This window comes from Lipophrys pholis, assembly GCF_963383615.2.
Source record: "Lipophrys pholis genome assembly, chromosome: 3".
Classification (NCBI taxonomy): Eukaryota; Metazoa; Chordata; class Actinopteri; order Blenniiformes; family Blenniidae; genus Lipophrys; species Lipophrys pholis.
The window spans coordinates 11,632,868-11,658,979 of NC_137627.1; the positions used below are offsets into that span (position 1 = coordinate 11,632,868).

A 26,112-nucleotide genomic window follows, 5' to 3' on the forward strand; every position below is an offset into this window, starting at 1 on the left:
GGTTGCCTCTCCGTCTCTCTCTGTCTCTCCTTCACTCCTCTGCCATCCCTCCGCACCCTCTCTTTGAATTCTGCAGCTGAAACTCTTCAGGAAAAAAAGAAAAAGAAAAAATCTCTGAACATTGGAGGCAGGACACTGGAGAGGGCAAAAACCAGAGGGGGAATAAATTGGGGATCCCACAAAGAACTGAGGAATCTTTGTTCTTTTCAGGCTTTTGATGATTGACCTGTTCTGCTGTGTCTCGTCCGCAAGGAAAAGACTTAAAGTGGAAGACTTGGTGTGAGCACGGAAAAGAAGAAGAAAAGCTTCCGCTGCTTCACTTTGGTGCACTGAACAAAGTGATGCACATGGAGAGGCAGCACTTGGAAGCGAGCAGCTGAAGACTCGTTTACAAGAAGAGAAAGACGCTCTTCAAAAGACACGAGGAAAAGAGATCAGACTCAAAGGAGGACGAGACGTTGAAACAAAAGATTTAGAAAAAAAAACAAAAAAAACTCAGACTTCTGCACTCCTGCCGGGTTCAGTTCCTGCTCCCCCTGTCCCGTCTGTAGTTTCCCCTCCGTCGTCCCGAGCGCTGCTCCCTCTGCCGAAGCACAGCCATGCAGGTGTCCATCGCCTGCACAGACCACAACCTGAAGAGAGGGAATGGAGACCACAGCAAGCAGAGCGCCACCAGCCCCAATGTGGTCAACCAAGCCCGGGCCAAGTTCCGCACGGTGGCTATCATTGCTCGCAGCTTCGGCTCCTTCACGCCACGCCACATCTCACTCAAGGAGTCAACGGGGAAGCACACGGGCATGAAGTACAGGTGTGTGTCAGAGTTCGGAGCGCATTTGAACGAAGATATTTTGAAAAGCAAGCAACTTGGTTGTTACTTTTTTGTCGTCATTATTTTTTCCATTCACTTGATCTCATGTGCTACAACTTGATCATTCATTTATTTGATGACCAATTTCCTCAGTTTTTAAGTATGAATACAACTTTCTTGCATTTTCGGGTCAAAAGTTTCAAGAGGGGATGAATGAAGTTAAACGAACCTTGTTCAAGGTAAACTAGTACATTTAACATGTAGAATATATTGCCGTGAAAGGGTTTTTGATCATTTTTATACTGTTAATCAACTTTTAGTGTCATGGGTGCTGACTCACCCATTCTTTGATAAACACACATCCTCCATCTCAGTGTTGCAGGGCGCTGCTGGAGCCTATCCCAGCTTACACTTGCCAAAAGACAGGGCAGATCCTGACCAGGTCACCGGTACGTCACCGGATTACTGAAAGGAAGCAGACATTTAACCACATCCATTCACTCTGACGGTGAAGTGAGAGATGCTAATTACTGTAACTGTAAGTATGATTGTGGACGGAAGCTGATGTAGGGAATCATCACAAACCACAAACCTGGAGATGCTTCTGCTTTACATCGTTTTAGAAAAGCAACTCATCATAATCTACGCATTTGCTCTATATATCGGAGTCAATATCAATATCGGAAATATAGATAGAATAAGTTCATGACAAACTCCAGCTGTATCGCTCAGCTTTTAATCTCATAAGGTTGTGTCACTGGGAAAGGTGGGGATCCTCTCCCCTCCTTCCTGCTTTAAAATCTTACCTCGTGGGCCTTTAGTTGGAGTCGTGTCATTTTAAGGAAGCACTCCTGCCAGCCCCGTTTGAAGCGCCTCCTGCCAACCTTGTTTAATGTTTTCTGTCCGGTTTGCCACATGTTTAATGCCTAATCCAGCCCAATCCGTTAGTTGAACTGCAGCAACTCATCCAAACTGGACGCCACAAGGTAACCCGGCAGGATTTATGAATAAACGTTGTCTGCTAAGTGGTGAGAGAGTACTGACAGAATCCACAGGGCTTTCGTCTGCTCTCTCTATCGCTCCCTCCGTCTTTTCCCCCCCAACAGTTCATTTACACCTACTTTGTTTCTCACGCACACTTACTGCTTCGCACAAATCTGAAGCCGCTCTCTTTTTCTGTCTTCCTCGCACATACTCAAATTCTAATGCCTCCAAATGCCATGAATGGAAGATCGCTCTTTTGCTTCTGCTAGTCTCCCACACACCTAAACACTATTTCTCTCTCTCTTTTTCTCTGCCCCTCTCTGTGGTTCGATGAGACAGCTCTGCAGTGTGGGCTGAGTGTCTGAGTCGGATTTGACCTCAGCGGTGTTGCTGCTCAGCTGACTTGTGTGTTTGACTCCGATAGCCCCAAGCTGTGATTCTTACGTAAAATATGGTTCCATGACTTCCTTTCCAAGCTCTGCAGATCGCAGTGAACTCAGGTGTGTGTGTGTGTGTGTGTTTGTGTGTGTCAGTCATAGTCTGTGAAAGCTTCTTTTGTGAGAGATGATTACAGGCTGCAGTTTGAAGGTAGTCCTAATGGTTATTATTCTACCAAACAGCATCACTCCCTGAAACTTGTTTCCATCTCTAGGCAGACCTCAGGTCTCAATCTGTATCAAGCATTATCCGTCAATGCATTTTAGGATTTGTTTAAATTCTTGCATGCGTGGGAACTAATGTGACATCAAACATCTATAAATTGTGTCACATCGGTATTTGGCATGCTCTTACTTTGGTGAACAAAGTTATTCATTGACAATTTGCTGGCAGATGCACAATCAACAGTGTGAAAGTTCACATAATAGACATAAGTTAACATGTTAAAAGCAATTCGGTGTATAAAGATTTATTTTGTTTGCATGTTACTGTATTTCTCACAATGCCCACAGTCGTTCAGTTTTCTCTGAGCTTGCTGCTATAAATGGAAGCAAAGTGTGTTGTATTTGTTGAGTCAGACTGGGCAGCAGAGAAAATAGTAAATAAATTAAATATTAATGACATATCCTGTATAAATACTTATGTAGTCACCAAGAATGGCAACAGGAAGATTCGCATTGTCTGATTTGATCCATTACAAAAACTAATAATAAATTACCAGAATATAGTGCCAGATATCTTATTGCCTTTCTATACTAACATTTAAAAAATTATCCTGCAATCAAACTGAGATCTTTCAGATAATGTTGTGCAAGACTGAACATGATCTCCACTGTAAAGGCAGAATGATTGGCCGAGCTGTTGCTGGATCACAATCGGTTGTACATGTTTTTCCTCGGAGCTTAGGCCAGCGAGGCACTTTGGCCTAAGCACTCTGGCCTAAGCACTCTGGCCTAAGCACTCTGGCAAGTACTATTATAGGTCTGGTCACCTCTGGACTTACATTACATACTGTCTAGACAATGAAAAGGTCTAGACAATGTGTAATGTAAGTGACTGGTGATACTACTTGACCAGTAATGGGAGCAGCAAGACAGATGAACAGTGTACTCTGAAGCTTAGTGCCATATCACTCTCTGTTTTTAACAACAAATAACAAAGTAAGGAGGGACCCACAATTTTAATGATTAAGTTTTTAAAAAGCTCACAGGATCAAAAAAGTGGTCCATGGTTATAAGTTCACAGTGTTTCTCTTAGAAGTGATGGAAGACAAACGTATCTGGAAAGTCTGAGCTCCATGTTTACATTGTTGAATCTTCGTGTTTATATGTTGATGACCTTCCGTCAGTGTTGTTTACCTGTACTGATGTGTGAACGCTGCTGGAATTGATCAGGATGTAGCTTCATGAGGTAGCAGGTCAAAGTACCTTTGATGAGATCGGTGGTGGGCAGACTCATGACTGGAATATTTACTGACCTGCCTTCAAATTAGACTTGGTTTGGTGATGCTTCTGATAATGAAAATAATGGCATTCATAGTCAGCGTATTACTTTATCCAGCATGTCGTCAACAGAGAATTGTTGTAAGCCTCACACGTGAAGTGTAAAGGTCTTGCCAGTGATGAGGAACACAGTAAATGGGGCATTGTGCACTCTTGATGGCATGAGGGTGCCGTTGTGTTTGCCAAGACTCAACTGCATTAGTCATATGTTTGTCAGTACATATATACCCACATGTCAAGCAGAGATGAGGGGTATTTATGTTGGGTAGATACAGTAAGCTGGTACAAGGAGGGAATGTGCTGCTTTAATAATCAAGAGGAGGCAAAATCTGCATCCACTTGTTTTAGTAAAAAGGTTTACAGCTACAGGAGTCAGTCCTGAACTCGTGCTACAAATCACATCTGGGTGTGCACTGCCCGAGCCAAGCCTCCACTGCAAAATTGCAAACCCCATGCAAGTTGCAGTCTCCCCTGTCAAATCGTCATTAAATGTTCAGTAGGCAGCGGATGGTGAAAATGACTTCTGACAATAGATGCGAATGGGCTAGAGTTTCTACTCGCCGCTTCATGGGAACAATGAGAGAGAGAGAGAGAGAGAGAGAGAGAGAGAGAGAGAGAGAGAGAGAGAGAGAGAGAGAGAGAGAGAGAGAGAGAGAGAGAGAGAGAGAGAGAGAGAGAGAGAGAGAGAGAGAGAGAGAGAGAGAGAGAGAGAGAGAGAGAGAGAGAGAGAGAGAGAGAGAGAATACCAGCATATGCTAATCACTTGAAGCTGTATTGTCTTTGAGATGGACTGTATGGGACAAGACACGACCACCATCTCTCTCTCTCTCTCTTGTTCTTGCTCTCGGTTTCTTTTTGATTCAGGAAGTGAACCCAGGGTTGCGCACACCATCTGTTCTGGCACTGCAGTGTAGGTGAAAGCATGACAAGTGAGAATGTGTTGGCTTTTGAACGGCTTTCTGTGTGAGTGTTTTATACTTGTATGTGTTTCGTGCATGTGCAGTACCTCACATTCATCTAACAGATGCACAGTTTTCATGAAGGGTCTGTCTTTCAGTTTAAGTCTTCAAGCACGTTTGAGGTCTGGGCCAATATAGCACCGAGCTGGCACAAACACATAACATGAATTTTAAACAAAGCCTGAATGATGAAAAAAAAAAAGAAGAAAAAAAATTAAGCATTTTATGTCAATAACAACCACCAATATCGCCGATTGAGTGTTTATAATACGACATGAGTCTTGTTAGATTCACCTCTGAAGAATTGTACAGAATAACTATGTCTAACTCATTAGCTTATTGACAGTTGCCAGTGCCTGTGCAAGCTGGTCTTTAAATCATTTAAATTTTAATGTTTTGAACGCAGCAGAGCAGCAGCAGCAGCAGCAGAGAGGTGCAGGCCTGGTTTGTACATGTTTGGATGGGTGGGGGTGGTATGTGCAGTGCTGTATTTCTGAATACTGTAATCAGATGTTGCATGTGCATCTTCATAGCACAAAACCTGGCTCACATGGTTTTTGAGCATATTACATAAATACATTTCCCATCACACCGATGCGGCTGACAATGGTTTACTTTGGCCAATTCGTCACATAGGCGATAGCAATGCACATAATAGACGGAGGAATGGTGCATTGATATGGGACTCCTGGAAGGATTTAAACCCCCTTACTGTGCTGTGACTGAAATGTGTTTTTATATATCCTAAGCCACCAGGGTGCAACTTGTTCCTTGTATGCCCTTTCCTGAATCACCATGTGTTGCAGTATCGCGCCGTGAATCGGCAGCAGCTTGACTTAGAGCAGCAGTCGGTTTTGTGTTGCACCTCTTGTTGGCTTTAGGTCTTTATGTGTGCTTTATTGCAAGGCAGGATTAGGAAATAAACGAAATAAATAAGTAATAAAAGTAGAGCTGTGAAGTAGGGGAGGACGCGCCAGAGATAGGTATACTAATAGAGAGAATCAGAGGCCTGACCTGACTTATGTATTAATAAATCATTAGAAATTCACACGGGCATGTCTGAGGCATTAAAATGCTCTTATTTAGTTTCATTACGTATGGTGATATCTAACGGAGCTCACTGTCATCTCTGGGATGGGACATCAGATCAAATGAGGTGACTTTATCACTTTTGTGACAGTAGATAACATTTGTTTGGCATCCTCCTGAGTATTCCTACGGACATATACGACATTTAAACCTGCTGCTTCAGAAGAAGAAGAACATTTTGGCTTGGAGGGACGTCAAGAGGCAAATTCTCCACTGACGGATTGGCATTCACGACCGCAGCTGCTATTATAAACGAAAACCGTCACAAATTTAGCTTCCATGAAAGTGTACAGACACCACCTTATCCTATTTTAATCCTCATCCATAATATTTACATGCACTTTCCAGTCATTCTTCATTTTTTGAGTTGTCTAAATACAGCTACACTGTTGAAGTCCTCTCTGCGACCCTGGTTTTACAAACATACACAACCTAAACAAGCTGTAGCCTCTTTCCCTTTGGCTTTTTATATAAGCTGTTTGAATACTTATTATGATTGGGCACATGAGAAAACATCAGTTCTGTTTCATCATAAGTAAAAGATAAAAGTACACTAGATTGCTTATAGTTGTCTATACCTCCTGTCTCTTCTTCATAAGAGCCTTTTTGGGAGAGCCTCAATGTAGAGTTGCAACTTTTCCTTACAGAGAAGAGCCAGTTATGGTGACCCAGGCATCCAATGACACTTTTCATCCCGGTTGAACCTTTGACCCACTGGAGCAGATTTACTGTGTCTCAGGGGAGCTTGGAGTCTCCCTATAGAGATGCTGGAGGATGTTGCAGGGGACAGGGATGTCTGGTCTTCTATGTTGTCCATATTACCAGCACAACCTCACTTATATGATGCAAGAAAGAAGAAAAGATGGATGGAAAAAAGAAAAAATCCCGTTCATGACGTTTCAGTATTTATCAGAAGCGGATATGGCTTCATTAATATGCGGGTGGCTTTTAACAACAATTGGCCTTGTGTTCTCAGATCGCTGAGACATCAGGTACAGGATGGAACTCAGTGCTGAGTTTTACAGGGAGTGTGACCACCTGGCTGAGTGCAGCCGTGCGTCTCAGAGCCTCTGCAGAGCTTCAGAGGGGTTTCAACCTCCCACTGGCTTTCTGATCTGAATCTGAACCTTTGTGTATCTTCTGCTTTGGCAGATGCACGTAAATTTTTTTAAAAATAATACACACATGGAAACATCAAAGTTTTCTCTCATTGTTTATTCTACATCATTTTTTATTCACATTCAGATGTGGGTGATGCCAGTGGTTTTCTAGGTCACTACAGCCAATGCCGTGAGAGAGAATCTTGTGAATGCATGAGCAAATGGAAATGCTGATGAAGCAAAATTCATAGACTGAAATGCTTATTAATCACAGAAAAATAACTAATTCACAAAATGCAGTTCAGACTCATTACAATTCTGCAAATGCGGCAATACTTCAACACGACACCCAAACTCACATTTGTTTATAATGACAGACAGAAAAGCGGTTGCAATTTCAGAACTATTCACAGCTCATGTCTGCCATAGCTGAGGGAAGCAAAGACGAGAGGAAATCTGGCCGGTAAAAAGCTAACTCCCGATGACGTCTCAACATGTGTTGCAATGAAAAAATCACGAAGGCTCTCTGAAAACTGGGCAAGCATTTGCATGAGGCAATTCACACGCTGTTAATTTGGCAGAGGGTTGCTGGTGTCAGCTCAGTTACTGTACACTGCCTGCTGAGAGCTCGCGCAGCACAGTGGTGTGAAAGGCCAGATTAGCAACTCCTGTAAATGTGTCTGTGTGCTGTGCCGCTCTACGTCTCTCCAGAGCTGCAAAATGAGAGGGATGGTAATGAATAAAGTAAGAAATTCTATGATTGCTGTTTATGCTCCAAACCACTAAACAACAAATACTCCGCGACTGTAACCAACGCTTTATCGATGCTTGTTGCTATGGTAATTGGGTCCTTGGTTTCTGAAGTGACTTAATTCAATTTGGAATGCTTAAAAAAAAAAAAAAAAAAAAAAATGACAAAGACACACTTAAAGAACCAAAAAGGCAACTAAACTGCATCATGACAGGAATAATTGGAACGTTAAAAGGGACGGTAATTTGATGTGATGTGATAAAAGCAGAATGAATAGAAAGTGCTGTCAGGTTTCCTTCCAAATGTGACGGCAAGTACCAGTACTGGGTTCATTAGGATAAGCAGCTGGGAGTGCTAATTCTCTTGGCAGATATCATTAAACCAAAGCAGAAAACGATGGAATAAAAACATGACATGTTTGACAACCTTCATATTGTGGAGATAACTGTCTTAGGGGCCTCAGTGGAAGTGCTGTGTTTAGTTTTAATGTGAATTATAGTCAGAACTATATTTATTTGGTATAATGAAGACATAAAGGCATATTGATCATGATCACATCCCAGTGCACCACAAGTGTTTATAACTCTGATCCAGTTGTCATTTATCCAGTGTACACATCATGAATGTGACAAATGTCCTGTGAGTGCACACAGTCTTCTGTGTTTAGGAAGTGTATTTATCTTCTAAGATGCACTGTGGTCTGTGGTACTTGCAGCATAACAGAACTGACTTGACTATTCAGCTGTTCAGGGCCCGTGTGGCGCTGGAAACAATCCCTGGGTGAACATTTTTGTCAAAGGCAGATCACATCAAGAACAGAACTCAGCAGGTTCATCAGGTGAACCATCCACTCAAAACTTTAGTTTTAATAATTTTTTTGAAACATTTGTTCTTATGCATTGTCTTATAATTACATACTGGAAATGACAAGGGAAAAAAAAATGTGTTCGAAAAAGTCTTTCCATGAATGCATGAACAGTAACAATAGTCATCGTATTGTTGGAGGTAATTGTTTCCATTGTTTTGATGTTTTACTTGCTGGCAGTAATTAAAAAAAACGAAAAAACAAGCATTTACTGAGTTTTGTGAAGCCTCCCGTGACTGCTCCCATTTTCTTCTTCTTGTCGATCACTCGTGAATGAGCTCATTTAAAATGTAAAACACGCCGAGCTTGTGGAGTCTTTGTGGGGTTTGCTTTGGGGTTCAAATCCTTTTTTAAAGCTGGTGAAGAAACGCAGCCTTTTATTGAGCTCACTGAAGGGTGGATGATTAAAGGAGTGTGAGAAACCGAACGAGGGAGCGAAGGACAGCAAAGAGAACGTGTCAAATCTGTGAATGATTATTCGAGTGAATCCCCGCGGAGACGTTGCGTGCTCACTGTGGGCAGAATAACAAACTGTGCTGGTCGTTCGCTGCCAGTAAACTTTTCTGCGCCCTTGAGTGTCCTGCGAGACGGTGATGTTGTTATGTAGTATTTGCAGGCTGCAGCTGAAACTTGCACTGAGGTCAAAGTTTTGTATTTTATGTGCGGGTACAGTTCGTATGGAAATTGCCTCCATTGAGGCTGAGCAAAATGTTTACACATTCTGAGGCAGTGCAGCTTTAGGGTATGGTCTACCAGCTGCTATAATTGGTCATTATTTCCTGCTCTGGTCTGATCTTGAGTGCACACTGGACTGAGTCAGATGAGTGAAGTTTAATGATAATTTCATTTATACTCTACTTTATACTTGCATTTTTAGCAAGATACGTCTCTCACTTTTATAATTAAAGGGTTGCCCACAATGGTTTGTCACTTAATCTCGTTGTGTGGATTTAGTGACATAGACAGTGGTCATTCCAAAGGTAGAGTTTTATTCATTCATTCATTCATGAATTTACTGTGTTTCATTCTGGTAATTACCAGTATGTTGATTGTTGGGAAGTTCAGACTTTTTCCCCTAAAAATGGCAGACAAAAGGAAATGTCCTCCCAAAGAACCTTTGTACCCCCTGAACGCTTCCTCAAGTCGGTAATTAATGCTTCATCACAGAAATAGCCTTGCTGTACACGCACAGACCTCTTACCCGTTAATACAAACAGGTTATTCTCTTTCCAGTCACTGTTGAAAGGGTTGAATTTTTACTCGAAGCATCGAGGTAAAACTTGCTGCTCGCTGCCAGCCCAACAGACAGACGCTTGTTTTTCAGTGGCAGCAGAACAATGTAATCATGAATTCAAAAGGTCACTGAAAATACTGCAAAGAAGTGTAACGTAGGCATTGCACTCCCCTCAAACGTTTACTGAACAGTTCGTAGGAATAGTCGGTAAAAAGGAAGCACTTGGAGTCGATGCTTAAACAAGATTCCCTTTATTCTTGAGGCAAGGCAGCGTTTGGTTTTATGATGCACACATCAGATGTTGTCACTCTCTTCTGGTGCAAACTCCTCCCGTAGTAGGAAGCCGCACAGTTTGGAAACTGAATCCTGGGGGATCATTGAAAAAAACTGCTTACCCCCATGTCTTATTTCCAGCTTTAAAAGAAACAACCATCCGCATCCTAACGACACCAGCCAGGGTGAAAAGTAAAAGACCATCACACAGACTGCTGTGTACGTAGAAGCTGATGTCCCCAGGATACCTGTCTCCTTCACACTAAATCTACTGACAGCTTTTGTTTTGATGGATTTGCAGGGATCAGCTTTGATCTTTACCCCGCTGGTAAGGAACTTTTACTTTTACTGGTGTACAAAGTTCTTCAAATCCCGACAACCTTTACTCTTTTAAATCCCTGCTTGGTGATAATCATATGGTGAACACTCAGATACACTCAGTCCAAGGCAGCCTCATACCAGCAACAATAAGATATTCAGTTTCGTAGAAGACCCGTTTCATTAGCGTCTTTTTCAATGTTACTGGAGCACCAATAAGATTCATAGTGTTTTGCTGTGTGAAGAACAATTCATTTGGTGACTGAGTCCAATAAAAGTGAACTTCTGCTGTGCTTGATATAATGAAAGGAAACAAAAAGAAGTTAAAAAAGAGGATCTAAACTGTCATGACAAAGAAAGATGAATGAAGTCTGAAATTCGTATTTATTTTATCAAAGACATATTTTTAGAACGTGGCTACTTAAAACTCTTGTCAAATGAATAAATTACAGTGAACAAACATAAGTGTCAAAGGCAAGACAGTTGCGGACCTCCTTAAGTATTGTTTCTAACCAGCATGCCTCCTGTAGTGCCCTTTATTGTATTTTGATCCAAACAGAAGACACAAATTAAATTTTATAATGTGAAAATCTTCAGGAAGTCGTTAGAAATCTCCTTTTTGAGGCTCTCTGTGAAAACAGAAAACTTTCATAGTGTTTTGGGAGTCTGTTTACTTGACAACAGTCAACGCATGTCGGTCTCCAGGAAAACGGAGAAAAACACAACTTATTTGAAACCCCGCTACTGCGCATGCTCACCACGCCCGTATTATATCATTCTTTGTGTTTTTGCTTGGCTTGGATTGTATTATAAATACAAGTATTTCATGCGTATTGTCAGATGTGCTGCTAAAGTGGAGTTGATGAATCACAGAGAGGAATTACAGGGTGCGTTGACCGGGGGTGGGGCAGATTAAACTCTGTCCTCATGCTGTTTTTCAGCTCTGTCTTCAGGAGTTATTCTTTGTGCATGTTGTTGGTGGATTCAATGTGATTATATTATAATAATCACACAATAATAGAAGTCTCAGACAGGCTAAAGTGAGTGACTGTCAAGGTGTTTTTCTTTTCCTTTTTTTTTTTCATGTAGTAACAAAACCAAAACAATTTCAGTTGTCTTTCCCGTTTGGACACATTTCTATCACTTTACACAGAGAGGACACAGTCAGAGCTGGTAAAAAAAAGGATGAGTCAGACTAAACTTATAAAAATAGAGTGGGCCATGATTGCCAAGTTAACAATGACCCCACTTCGCTCTTTGAGTTGAACAGACGTGCAAGACGTATTCCTCCTTTTAATATTTAATAAACAGAGTGCACACATTTTAACCAGAGGGGCATTTAACTGAATAATAACACATCTTTGCTCTGAATGCAAAATATTATGAAATATTTTCAATCAAGTGGACATAACATGGAATATAATTAAAAACGAAGCTATAGGTATTGTCAGAGAGAATGTAACATGGTGCACTCATCTCTTTGAGTTTCCACAAAACATTAGACTAAATGAAGGAAGAGTGAATATGTAGTTGATATCCTGTCTCAGTCAGATGTTTTCCATTGTGGAAAACGTACATGACCTAATTGAATCAATTTCACCTTCATTTCTCACTTGAACAGCAGCAGAAGACACTTCTCTCTTCAAACCCTGGCACAAAGTTAATGATGCAAAACTTTTTGTTCTTTTCTGCTGAAATATGTTTGGACTGAAATATTTCAAAGATCGTAACGATCTCTTGATCAGCTTGAAGAAGACAGTCGATGATGTGTTTCTTTGTTGTTTACTTCACATCACAAGTTAACAGGACGTTTCACTGGCACGACGACACTGAATTACCGTCAGTTTGGGTTGTAGCTACACCTTTAGTGGCAGGCGAGAACCGGATCTAGAGATGGAAGGTAAGAGAAGCTGTCAGAATCATTAAGACCGAGTTTCAGCAAATCAACATTTTGTGTGTGTGTGTGTGTGTGTGTGTGTGTGTGTGTGTGTGTGTGTGTGTGTGTGTGTGTGTGTGTGTGTGTGTGTGTGTGTGTGTGTGTGTGTGAGAGCTGCACTGATGTACTGACAGTAAATGAAGATATGATTAGTTACCTGTTGATTTGATTGATTACCTGTTTATTTACTTTGTTCCATAGTGACGTCACTTCTCTGTGCTCACACATGTATTGTGTGTTCTTACATTTAATTTACAAAAAATTCCTATGGTAGTAGTGTGAATATGTGAAAAGGTGTAGCTCCAACAACCACACGCACGCATACTCATACGCTGCTGCCTTTTTTTCAGTTGTCATATTTTCTTCTCTTTTTCGCCTCTTTCATCCTCATCTCTTTTTCTCCCACTGTTCTCGCCTCCTCTTTCTCTCTATCAGGAGTCACAGCACACATTCGATGCTACGAGAAATAGGTGTTTCAAGGCGCCATTCGCTCGGCTCGATGCCTTTGAACCGTGTCGTAGAAAATCACCTGGCTGTGCCCCGAGGCAAACATCGTGTCTCCTGTGTGGCGGGCTGACATATTTCCATATCTGTTACGATATGCACTCCCTTGTAAAAGCCAGACACGTGACCACATTTCACTTCCTCTGGAGGCTCAGCTGGGAGAGTGGCCATCTTTCAGTCAGAAGGTTGCAGGTTCTATTCCCAATCTCTCCCTGTCCAGGTGTCGAAGTGTCCACGAGCAGGACTCTGCACCCCCAAACATTTTAATTCATTCAAGTTGGACTGAAGTAAAGCTGAAATAGTCGGAAGAAAAGAATCCGATGCAGCTTGTTTTGTCTATTGAGAAGGTTTTTACTTCTGCCACCAGTGTGGAGGATTTCTGTACTGTAGGATGTAGCAGGAGTACCTGAAGATGGCCCATGTGTGCACAGGTAGAACATACCAACTCCCCACAAAAAGCCCAAACTTGTACACTTGTATTTTCACAGTGAGGTGGGCATGCTTACCACTACCCCGCCATGCCGTGACCAGCAGTTTCTTCATTCTGACAGAAATAATTGTTGGTGTTCACAAATTAAATCCATCACATCCCACATTCCCTTGATAACTTTTGAGTTTGTAACCTAACTGTCTGAGAAGTGTAAAGTTTTACATCTACTCCATTACATTTACTTGACTAACTTTTTTGGTAAGTTGTACTGATGAGAGTAGTTTAAATGCAAAATTTTACTTTGAATTGAGGACAATTGTGAATGAAAAACACGACTTTTATTAGAAATATTGAAGTTGACCACATTTTGCTTTCCCAAAAAAAGATAGTTGGCCTGACCTAAATGATACGTTTAATCAAAGATTCCTTTAATAATTGTATTTGTTCAAACAAAGTAGATAGATATGTTTGATTGATCATGTGTGGGACATTGTTGTGTTGCAAGAGCATAGACAACAGAATTGGTGCAATGAACATACATGCATATAACTTGCAATATTTAGTAGTAATAGTTGTAAGAAAAGAAAGACTGGAATAAGGATATGATATATATTATCAATAATATGATAATAAACATATAATATATTGTCTATATTTACAATGTTAAGGAGTATATAAAAAGCAACTATACTAACGAGAGTAATGTGGACAGTAGAGAGTCGAAACAGTGAAGTTCTTACTGTCACACAGAGGTGAGCTGTTGTAAAGTTTAATGGCGTGTGGAATGAATGTAGTGCAGTACCGGTCTTTGTTAAAGTGGAGCTGCTCTGCTTGTCCCTGTAATGGACCGTGGAGTGGATGTCTTAAAAAAATATTGATATATATATATATTTTTTGTTTTAGTTTTTCAGGTGTTTTTATTTTCATTGCGGTCATTTTTCACAAGAAGAAGTGAACAAAAGAGAACATAAAGAAAAAACATTGCCGTGCTGAGCAGCATGACCCCGGTGTGTGTTTTGGATGAGAAATGTTGGCGTCAACAACCTGATCAAAGAACAATCAATTCTTTCATGCATGCTGATGAATTAGGTGCATTAAACAACAACAGCTCTGTTACTTCATTTACAGCTGCGTGCGTAATAGTGTTTGGGAAGTTGGACTTGGACTATAATTGACTTCTGTCTCCATGGAGATGTGAATGACTGTGGGAGCTGCTTTGTTGTACGGGTTTGTCTAACGCGTGTGTGCGAGTGAGGTCTCACTCGGTTGAGGCTTTGCAGCTGCATTCGAAAGTGGATTTTGGCGTTTGCGGCCTCTGTGCGTGGTATTAATAATGCAAACACATTGTGGATGTTTTCCTTTTTATGTTTTAAAAAATGTGTGCACTTAGTTGAAGGCAAAGTCAGATTTCAGCTCTTGGTTGGCAGGGGGATCTGCTTATTTCTCAGAACGTTCTTCCTGTTTTCTCACGCACACTCATCAGCCATAAACCTACACATTTACACTCCAGAGCAATTAATGTAGTTTTGTGCGTTGGAGACCACACACAGTCTGTGAGAAAAACACAGCTTGTGCGGCACACACGGCTTCACAGGGAACATCAAGAGTGATAAGGGCGACTCTCGAGGAGAGCGTGTACAAATTACAGGGAGAGTGAGAAGAGTGTGTGTGGTGGGGGCGGGAGGTGTTAAAGACGGGGTCAGTGAGCGCGGACAGGGTGTGATTAGTGAAACGGGATGACGAGATGATCGGAGGGGAGAACGGGCAGGTATTCGATCACACGCTGAGAAACTCCCTCAGCCAATTCTTTGATACGGTGAAGATGGATTTGTTCGTCTTTCAGCTCCTTCCTTTTTCCACGTCTAGTTTTCCAACGTGTCAGCATCAGAGCTGGCCGAATAAAGTCTTCCCGCGGAGAGACTTGACCTCTTATGCTCACTGCACTCATCCTCATGCGGCACGCAGGCGGAAACTGCGATTTCAGACCTGCTCCGACATATTCAGCATCGTAGGGAAGGTTTCTCAGAATCTGTCCATTAAACCTGGCACACGTGGTTTTGAAAATTAATTTTCCAAGAACAAATATCCCGACCTATGTAAGAGGAGTTTTGCAGAGGGGATAATGTGATAACAACTCTATGAAACTTATTGATTGTCATGGACTCGGATTACATTAGCAGCTTTTTCAGCCCGTACTTAAGGGTTTTAAGTCAGTGACCCCTCGCTTAATGTCAAGATGTGGGATGGAGGAGACAGAACGCAGACAAAATAGGACAACATATTATATTTACCAAAGATACAATTCATGAGAAAACTGCAACTAAAGTTGTGTGCTAAAACTGTTGACACAGCAGGTATAAGACGGGTGACTAGGCAGTTATTTGACGTGAACTAAACAGATGGACCGGAAAGGACACAAGGACAGACTGGGACTTGAATATACAGGAGAAATGTTTTTGGACATTATGTGAAGCAATCAAGGTGAACAATCAGGTGAGACACTTGGGAGGAGAGCTAGAGATCATAAAGCCAAAAAACAGACATGAACTATGAAACCATACATGAATTAATACAGAGACGTCATTGACAAGAAATGACGCTGACTCGACAGACAACCAGATTTAACAAGGTGGCAAAGAACTACAAACTTATTTTCACTTTCTGCTTTGAGCTTGAGTTAATTCCAGAACCTGCACCTTCTGTACCATAGATAAAGAAGTTGAGTTGGTACTTATACCAATGTCTTTGTTCATATAGGCTGTACAGCTATACAGCTGCTTAAGTAAAGAATGTGCATACTTTTGGCATTTGTGGACAAGACCAAAAAAGCGAGGGAGCATTCCCTGGCTGGCTAAAACTTAGATTCTTACAAGGACAAAGACAGACATCGAACAAACGCAGCCACTAAAATAAGACAAGGACACACAAACTTTAACCAACTTAATCTATTGATAACAAAAAGATGGAACTCAGGGTCAAAACAACCAAGCGCTACAAGACAGGGGAAAAGACAAGACGGGAAACATTGGTGGAAAAAAAAGGAGCCGTGAGAGAATCAATCATTGGGGAAACACAGCGGGGAATCGTAAACCATCAAGACACAAGACAAGAGCCATCAATCGTCTTTCCAGCCTGCATCTCGGAGGCTATGTGGAGAACAAAGAAGCTTAGACATCTGTCCTCGACAACTTTCTTAAATTCTCTTCGGGGGGGGGGGGGGGTCTGAGCCGCTCCAAAATCCAACCCAGAGATATAAAGATGTATCCTCCGAGCTGGCTGTGGCAACCATGGAATCAGATGTGTGAACCACTTAATCAGTACGAATCATCGGAGCAGTGACTTTACCTGGCGTCTCTCCCGGGTGGCGAGCTCCTCACCAAAAGTTAGAATTCAACACCCTGCAGAGGAAACCTTTTTTTCACCAGGACCGTGGCGCTTAAAAGTTAGCAATGACTTACATATTTCTCCGATACTTGATGGATCGTTTCTGTTTTGGGGTTTTTCCGTGTCAGCATCTGACCACCTTGCTCTCCTCCCACCGCACCTTGTTTCCAGCTCTGCGTGTTGGCGTGTGCATATCCGTCCAGAGCATGTGCAGCATGTTTCCCTCTGAGGAAACATGTGATTAGTTCTGCAAACATCTGCATGGCAACACTCATCATGCACTTTGCTAATTGTAGTGTTCCTCAATGCCCCCTTCTCAGCTCATAGTTCCTCTGTAATTACTGTACGTGAATCCAGCCCTTAGCTTTCATGCTGCTTGTCTGCTGTCAGAACAGGTTGATAGTTCAGTTGTGTGGAAACGTTTTTCACGGACATTGTTTCGATGATTGCGCGGACATTTCTGCAGTAAGACAATGCCGGCATTTTCTTCATACCTTTATTTGCAAATGGAAGAAACGGGAGGAAAATATTCAAATCCCAGTAGAAATTAAAATTATATGATGTAATTTACCTTGTAAATTAAAGTTTTGGGGGTTCATTAGTGCTTACCCAGCCAGCACAGTCCCCCATTGTTTACGCTACTCAGCAAGCACTTTGTTTTAAATTAAGCCCATTACATGATGATTACTCCTCAAAAATGTATTGATGATATAACATTACCAGCTTTATTTACTGTAAAACTGTAAAATACAGTGTGTGTGTGCTGCTCATCTCTGCAGTAATTAACCCTAACACTTACTGCACTACCCCAGGGTCACAGCAGGTGCAGGCAACCGCCATGGGACAAGGTCAAACAATAACGTGCAAAAAAAAAAGTCTGTTTCTGATATGCATGTTTGCGAGTTTGACTTCCGATATTCTGATGCAAACTGAGCAATTTGGGGTTAAGACCTTGCTCAGGGACCCATAGTGGCGACTGCTTTGACTCTAATATTTCACACCTGTGTGAGACCACGTGCCTCCCTCCCATTATCTTAATTATCTTAATGGTTTTTTTTTTAATGAGAGCAGTTTATCTCCATGTGGACACCATGTAAAATCCTTTAATCAGTGTTCTCTTGAACCATTATGCAGTTCAAAAAAGGTTTAGATGGGCATTCTCACCAGTAAATCCATGCAACAAATAAACGGTAGATTTTAATGTTAATCTTGGCTTTTTACTATTGTTCAGATGTTAGATTAGATTGCAATTTTTCTACAGATTCAATAAATCGATCGTTACATCACTTGACACTTACCGAGAGAACAATAATATCAGAAAAAAAAGGTTCCAGATACGATAAACACGACAGTTCCCAGATAGGATATCCTAAACAACAGGAACACTTCACCTAACCTAACAAGAAAAACAAACAAAGGGGTTTCAATCACTTGCTTTTTTCTTCTTGGAGAACCAATGCCTATGAAATGACAACAATAAATTGCATAGTACTAAATGAAATGCACACTTTAATGTCACCCAACTTGTTTCTGCTTCTCTTTATGTCCTGTTTTCTTCTTCTTCTCTCAAAACAGATGCTGAGAGGTTAAACAGATAGTAAAAGAAAGATATATCTCACTCAGCGGTGGAAGGTTCTTCTGAGGTGACTGGGTGCTGTTGTTACCATACTGGTGCGGACTGCTGCAGCGTGGTGTATAGCCAAGCAACATGCTGGTGTGTTGTGAATAATGCAGATTTCTTTTTTCTTTCAAATGTGGTCAGAATCTGCACAAAGTAATTTAGAACCTGAATGCTAATCAGAAAAATGCACAGTGCACTCCGAATCCATTAATAAAGAGCTTCAAGAAGGACGAAGATATTTTCATGTACCAGGAATTCATAGTATTATGAGCTCCTACGCATCCAAGACGTTGGCAGAGAAAAACACACTGCAGCAAGAAAATTCGAACTCATTGTGAAAACATTGTGTCCAATGTACGTTAATGATGTGGACATCATAACAGTTTTTTTATTTTTTATTTTAGGCCTGTGTTAATTAATATGCTCTCTATCTGGTACCAGCAGGCGCATAGAGAACTGCTATCAGGAGATTTTACAATGGACCCTGTGCTGTCAGCTCATCTTGGTTCACTCATACCACTTTGTACAAACTTGGGAATGTATTATGAATCCATCTGTTGTACATCACAGGTCACCTTGTCACAATTAATTGAAGTTTTTGCCTCATTTCATTAACCTTTCTTTACTCTAGAATTGAATTAAAGAACTTAAGACATTTGTTGATCCTTGGGGGGGGGGTTATTGTCACGCTGCAGCAAACCGGAGCTAAATTTGAATTCGGTGCAGTCTAAAAGTCAAATCACTGTTCATTTGTTGTGAACTGTTGACATCATGATACACGATTCATTCAAAGCGCGATACATATTTTCTCTCTTCTACAAATCTTTGTCTAATTGAATGTGTGCCTCTAAAAGTGTCCTTCCATGTTAAACAAACAACATGGAAACATTATGGAGATAACTAATGTCTGCACATTCATGATGATGTTCAGTAGCTCAAAAAAACAGTAAAGAAACGTTGTCAGTGCATACACCTTGGCACTCGGTCCCCCTCCACTCCTTGAAATACTGCAGCTGCAACACCCTTACCTCGCCATCTCACAGTGGAAAATGTTGATTGATAAATATGATTCTGGGGACTAATTGTTCTTCTGACCAAAATAAAATATAACACACATTTAGCTGAGAACAATCAGACTCAGTATATTGCTTGGTGGCATGATGGCTAAGAGATCTTGTGCGCAAATATAATACATACAATAATTGGTTTAATCAAGTACTACTTTTAGGTGTGGACTTTAATTCATTTATAGAGGCTTGATTTGTCTGTGAGAAGTCATTTCAATGCCCTCTTTTATTACATCATTGTTGGCTATAGTTATAACCAAGGTACAGCTCATACTAGGTTTTATTAACACAGTAAAATAAGGCACTTAGTAACTATAAAATAGCAGTAAGTAATGATGAAATGTTGTGTGTGGACTCTGCAGGGCTTGACTCTTTTCTGGGTGACTCCAGCTCGTGTTGATAAATCATACTTTTATGGTCCCGAGCAGTTTTTGGACATTTATTAAACTGTGCACCATCTTGCATACCTGTGTGTGGTGTGTGTGTGTGTGTGTGTGTGTGCGGGTATGTGTGAGTGTGCAGTCAGGTCTGAATAGTGGTAATTTAGAGAAAATCCATGGGTGCGTTTGTGGTCTGCTGTACTGTGGGATTTATTGATTGTGTCCCACACACTACAGCTCCTCAACACACTTTGAGGGCCAGAACATTTGCTGGCTTTGACTTTTCTCCACATCCTACGAGCAAAAATAATTCAATTTCAGCCCCCGGGTCTGTGAGCGTGTGTGTGTGTGTGTGTGTGTCAGTACTATGTTGGAGGTGGGCGTGTATGCGTGTAAAAATATATGTTTGACTCACTTAAATCTGTCTGCAAAGGTGCGACTGTGTTCTTATTGAACATCTCTCAGATAGTAGTGTTTACACTTGAGTTTCTGTGTGTATATGTCTGCAAATACAAGTGGAAGCCTTTTTCTTGTCAGTGTGCTTTTAGATGATTTTTAAACTAGTGTGTCAAAGTCGTGTGTTTTACTCGGTGTTGAAAGGCCCCTAAACGCTATCACAGCCTATCAGAGTAGATTTATTCTCCTCTCATTCGAGTGACGCCTTACTTAGTTACAGCAATTGTGTTGAAGTGTCTTTGTAGAAAATGAGGTTACACTTTATTTAAAAAAAAAAAAAAAAAAAGCACAAACAACCCAAATCTTTTTATTTTTTTTCTGGGAAAGTAGTGAGGGGAATTGAGATCTAATTATCTGCAGTTTGTGTTTACCCCAAGATACAGCAGTTATGTTTCCTTCCCTGTGGTAAATAGTTCTCTCTGTTCTGGGTCAGGCGTATTAAAGAGCCAGTTATACACTTAAGGCAGACTCGTGTCACACATTTGGTGCTTTTTTTTTTTTTTTTAGCAGGATAACGGACACCTGAGCACATTTGTGCAGGTTGAAGATGTACGACACTTGCATGATAAACAGCACCTGCTTGGAAATGTGTGAGTCTCAGTCATCTTCCAAAGCAATCTACTGTGGTCTGTTATCAGTTATAATGTGGTACGACAACAAGAGAGAGAAAAAACCCCCCATTAAATATGCTTTTATAAATATGTTGTACGTGGCCATTTGGTCACGCAGCTAAAATGAGATATGTTGACATGCGATTCAGCTTGTCCTTATTGGTTAAATAAAGAATTACATGGGCAGAGGTTTAATGTAGGTGAGGCACTGTACAAATATGTATGAAGCCATTAAAATAGCTTAAGTCTTCCATTTAATTACGCTTACGCGCTGCCTACTGACTGGGTTAATCATCTCATGAGAATTCTTGACATGCACATAAGTGATGTACATACTGTATTTGGCCGAAGAGGAATGAAACATTTATTTTGCGTCGGCTCAGAGAAGCCGCTGTATGCACTGCTTCTTTCTATGGCAGCATTTCATAAATGTCTTATATCCATTGATTCTACAGCTGCACCAATACGGCATATCACAGATTGTAATAGCAATACCAACACTGGCAATATACGTATTTTGAAACTGACTGATTTGCAATACATAGTTTCAAATTCAGGAAAAATGTAGTTAGCAAGTGCTTTTAAAATGCTACTGTTGGGAAATGCAGATGCACATGTGATTAAAAGAATGAAAGAAAAACAAACCCAGAACAATTGTGTCGATTAAAATTGAGTGTATGAAGAAAAAAAGTACTTTTTTTCCAGTAACACAGATATGAATATTAGATACGAGATACTACACGACTCGGCATTACTGCATAATATATGTACAATATGGTTTTGGAAATATTGTAATAAATAAAACAGATGAATAATTTCAAATTCCAATATTTCTTTGCCAGAAGTCCTTTATATTGAGAGGTCTTGGATGGCTTGAATATCAAATCTTCAATTTTTGCACTTGACAAAAAAAAAAAGAATAAGCCTAATGTACTGAACTCTACTCTGATTAGGGTTTCATATAATAAACAAACATAAACCTGTGTGCTCAACACAGTTACAATGGAAAGTGAGGACTTTGACACACATTGAGAAAAAACTAAAACAAAAACGCGCTCAACAAATCAGCTCAATATGATCTGTATAGGACTGCAATAAAATATAAAAAAAAATATTTGGGATTCACACTAAAACTACATTTATAACAGAAGCCCATATATAATTTTTTTTATAGATTATCAATATTTCAACAAGTCATTTAATCAGTGAGTCAGTCTATGACAAAAAAAAGCGACTAGGATTAATCTATTTTAGTAATTTCTCTACAGCAGTGTCATCTGCATACATTAGTTGTATTCTTTCATTGTTTACTGTTAGTTACTCAATGTCCTATTAAAATATTCCTTGTGGATTCTCCCTTCTCTTGATTTAGAGGACAGCAGGTTTAAAATGTCTGTAATATGGCGACTGTGACCCAGTGGATGAAAGAAACACTTATCTGTTTGAATAAAGTGAAAACCCGGTCTCACTGAATCAACATTGTGTGCCTCCCATAGGCTGCACAGATGAGAGTCAATACCGTTGCTCATTGCCAACCGTTACAAACTGGCCAACAGACTATTGCACAGAGCAATTTCCTAATCGACTAGTATGCGTTCTGTCTTTGGACTGTATAAATTAGTCTCATTCGCTCTCATTTCATCTTCCTTTGGGGACAGTTTTGTTTTAATCAACTGTAACTGTAAATGTTTAATTTTCCATGGAGCTTCTGGGTCGAAATAAACCCATTTAGTGTAAAGTCAGGTGGAAAAGCACTTTTTCCTGCAAGTTGTTGTCAAATGTGAATTAGACTTGTCAAATGAAAGTGTCAATTTCATTTTAACATCTTATTGACTTCACTGTGTGCAGAGCTGTGCATTTATTTTGATCAGTTTGTTTTCAGCACTCGGTGGGAATTATTAAGGTCCTGATGAGAGCGAGAAAAACATTGTGACAAAAGCAGCCATGTTTGTGAACATGTGTAAAGATTCAGCTCTGTGTGTGGCCCTTTGTGTTTAGCTTCTCCTGGGACTTCATTTATTTTGAGTTTAAGACTTTAGAAATGTGACAAAGTGTGCAGTGAGTACATGATTGGATAAAAAGGAATAAAAGCATATAAGTCATTTATTTCTTTTTCCGTAAGTGCGCCATCAATAAGCCTCGGCTGGCGACGGCTGTTTCAATTTGTTCCTCAGCTCTGACCATCATGCTTTTAGGGCATGATTACTTTCTGAAACAGGGATTTGGTTTAAGTTCTGCTGAGGAGCGTTTACGTTTTGGTGACATTTATCTTGCACTGTCAGGTGTTTTTAGTCGCACTTAGCAGCAAGCAACAATCTGTTATCAATGGTCCCAGATGGTTTGTACCAGTACATTGCGATTTAAAAGTACTTCTTGATATTAGTTGTATGACCAACCAAAAAAAAAAAAAAAAAAAGAGTGTGACTTATTGTGTGGAAAATACTGTACTAATGTATCTTATGGGTGGCCATACTCTGTGTGCGCTTTTGGAGATCATTCATTAATGAATTAATTTCCTATTTGTTCTTTTGCGTAGTACCATTTTATGGTGTGTTGGTCTGTTTCCAGCTGAAGCCCAACCATTGGCTGTGCAGCAGGCTGAGGGTTTTCCTGAGTTTTGCACCGGGGCATTAGAATGACACTCTGGTGGTTGTTGTGCAAACTTTATGCAAATTGAAAGCTTCCTTTGCCCGTTCGTGTTTTCTTTTTTTTTTTTTTGTAGAGTTCTTGGTCATGGCGGTCATAATCGAGGAGTTCATGTCAGTTCAACAACAAGCACCGCTGTTGATATACACACACGTGCATGCAAAATCTCAAAGTGTGGTTTTCTAGGAAGATGATAAATTCTATTGCAGCTGCTCTATCTATCTATCTATCTATCTATCTATCTATCCATCCATCCATCCATCCATCCATCCATCCATCCATCCATCCATCCATCCATCCATCCATCCATCCATCCATCCATCCATCTATCCATCTATCCATCTATCTATCTATCTATCTTCCTAATCGCTTCATGAATTCGAGCTTTCGTGACGCTCATACACATCCAGTTTTTCTGAGTCTGCTTCTGGCTGACTTTGTCTGCATCCCCTGGTCCCCGTCTGGCTCTCTGCAGTGCAGCAGCGAGTTTCAACAGAGAGGAACATTGCGTTCTCCTACACAACCACAAAGTTGCGGTATCGGTGGTCGCAGCAGACATGATTTTACAATATCAGACAGAAAGTTTGTGCTGAGTCTTGTTTCGCAGTCATCGGTCTGGCACCCGTCGCCGTCGCGTCTTCTAATTTGTAAATTTTAATAATGCACTATACAAACTCATCGGTGTAAGTGGCTTCATTCCAGCCCGCTGGTGTTAGTGTGTGTTCCGCTTGCTGCCAGGAGCACTTTAATCTTCAGGCTCGTCTGTTTGTCTTCTGTCTGGTGGAAGCACAAGATTTATGTCAAGATTAAACTTTGAGAATGCTCTTTTCTGTCACAGGGTGATAGATGTTTGTTTTGTGCAATATTGTTAATTTCCTATTTACTTGTGGTGAACTTGGCAGAAAGGTGTGTTAATCTCTGTTTGAACTGTATAAGTGTTAGTTTTATTGAGACAGATGAATAATGGGGCAAGTGGCTTCCTTCGTTTTTATTTTTATTTTTTTTTTAACTTTGTAAGGTGGAAAATCTCAGACAAAGCAACTCTCATTATTGCAGCAAGTAACAATTTAAAGCTAATTTGGTCCGACATGCAAACTACATTATTCGTTCCCCTTTCAGCAGATTGTCTGACCGGCTGTTCATGCAAGTGCGACCACAGATTAACACAATTCCCCAACAAGACGGAGAGTCTCAGCCTGTACAGATGCTCTTATGGATTTAGACCCATAACATTTTTCTATGGCACAAAAAAAAAAATTAAAAGAAAGTTTATGATGATAAGAAAACCATCGTGAAAGAAAAGTAGAGAAAGTAATAAAAAAAAAAAGAAAACTCAGGACTGTAATGTGTGCAACATCCATTTGTGTGTCTTGTATCCCAGTTAAAGGTCAGATACATGCTGATACGCTGAATAAATAAAAACTCCAAAATGATTAAAGATTTGTGAGATTTGTGTAAATATTGCCTTGTTTTACTCCATGTTATAATGAGAATTATGCATTGATTTGAGGGGAGGATATTACCATGCTGTCTATCGGTAGAATTCAAATGACTCTTCTGCTGTCATTAAAATTAGTTATGTTTTGGTACAGAGTATTATTGTTATAACAGCATTAGTGGCACATCAAATTAAGTCTAGACCTCGATTGTTTTGGTCCTTGATTCAAATTCATGTTGCTGCTGTGGTGACCGCAGTCCAAGGGAACAGTCAAATGTAATGTTTGTAACAGCCTGCCTTCAGTCAACATGTTTACTAGTTTGGAAGGTCGTTCACAGCATTTCCAGAGTAAATCCACTTTTGGGTTCATGTTACGAGGCTGCTGAAATGCATTTTGTGTTGCTTACTGAAAGGTCCAGGTCAGTGGGTCAGTCCGTCTGTTTGCCTCTCTTTTCATACCAACTTTGAGTTTTTCAAACTTTTGGAAGTGTCTCCTCCTCAACAGCACGGAAACTGAAGAGATGATTCAAATGGATTATTTATTCTGGTGCATAACAATTAATACTGAATTGCGGTGCAGTGGTGTCTTTGCTGAAAGAAAATGTGGGATCTTCTCAGAATCTCATTTGGTGTTTGTTTTGTTTTGCCTGCAGGCTCTGAGTCATCTGGGTCCACAGCTGAGATTTGGGGAAATTAAACCACAACTATGTTTTCTCATATGCTGTTATAAGAATGCATCGATCTATTGTTCTCCTCAAATAAAGAACACCAAACAATGTAGTAAAGTGGGGAAACAAAACTGCGTTGAGTGCTTGTGAGCTTGTGTGGTTTGATCCTGTTGCTGCCAACGACTTGAAGTATTAAGAAGTACAGAATAAAAAAATAAAAAAACACCGTGCAGCTTTCATTTTCAAACAGTTATCCCGAGGCCACAGTTCACTCATGTTTAATTTCTTTATCATAAAAAGGCCAGACGCCGGCGGTCAGAAACAAAAGCACTGAGCGCTCACAAAGTGAGCTTCAGCTCTTTAAATACAGCTCACAGAAAACAAGACCATCTTTTCTAATCAACATTGCTGTGTCTCCATTTTGCTCTAACTTTGCGCTTCAAGTTGCAGCCAATGCCTGAAAAAAAAATATTAGAAACTTCTGCAAAATGTCAGTAAAGTGCAGTTTTTGTCAGTGGCTTGAAATGTCTCTAAAGAGCAAGTTTGAAAAATTGAAAGAAAATTGATTTGCGTGGAACAGAGGCAGGTGGGGCACTTTTCGTTTGGGGGGATGATGGATATCAGCCTGGCTCACCGGTTGCAACAGAGAG

At 40.5% G+C, this 26,112-nt stretch overlaps 1 protein-coding gene across 1 annotated transcript in view; it reads left to right on the forward strand.

Moving 5' to 3' along the window:
• Positions 1-599: 599 nt before the first annotated feature.
• The window catches only part of kcnab1a (potassium voltage-gated channel subfamily A regulatory beta subunit 1a), a gene marked incomplete at both ends in the record, with an annotated part of 65,874 nt that continues 40,361 nt past the window's right edge, over positions 600-26,112 (forward strand). Inside the window, one exon of the mRNA XM_080459697.1 lies at positions 600-808. Coding sequence (XP_080315823.1) covers positions 600-808 — 209 coding nt within the window. The remainder of the gene's footprint in view (positions 809-26,112) is intronic.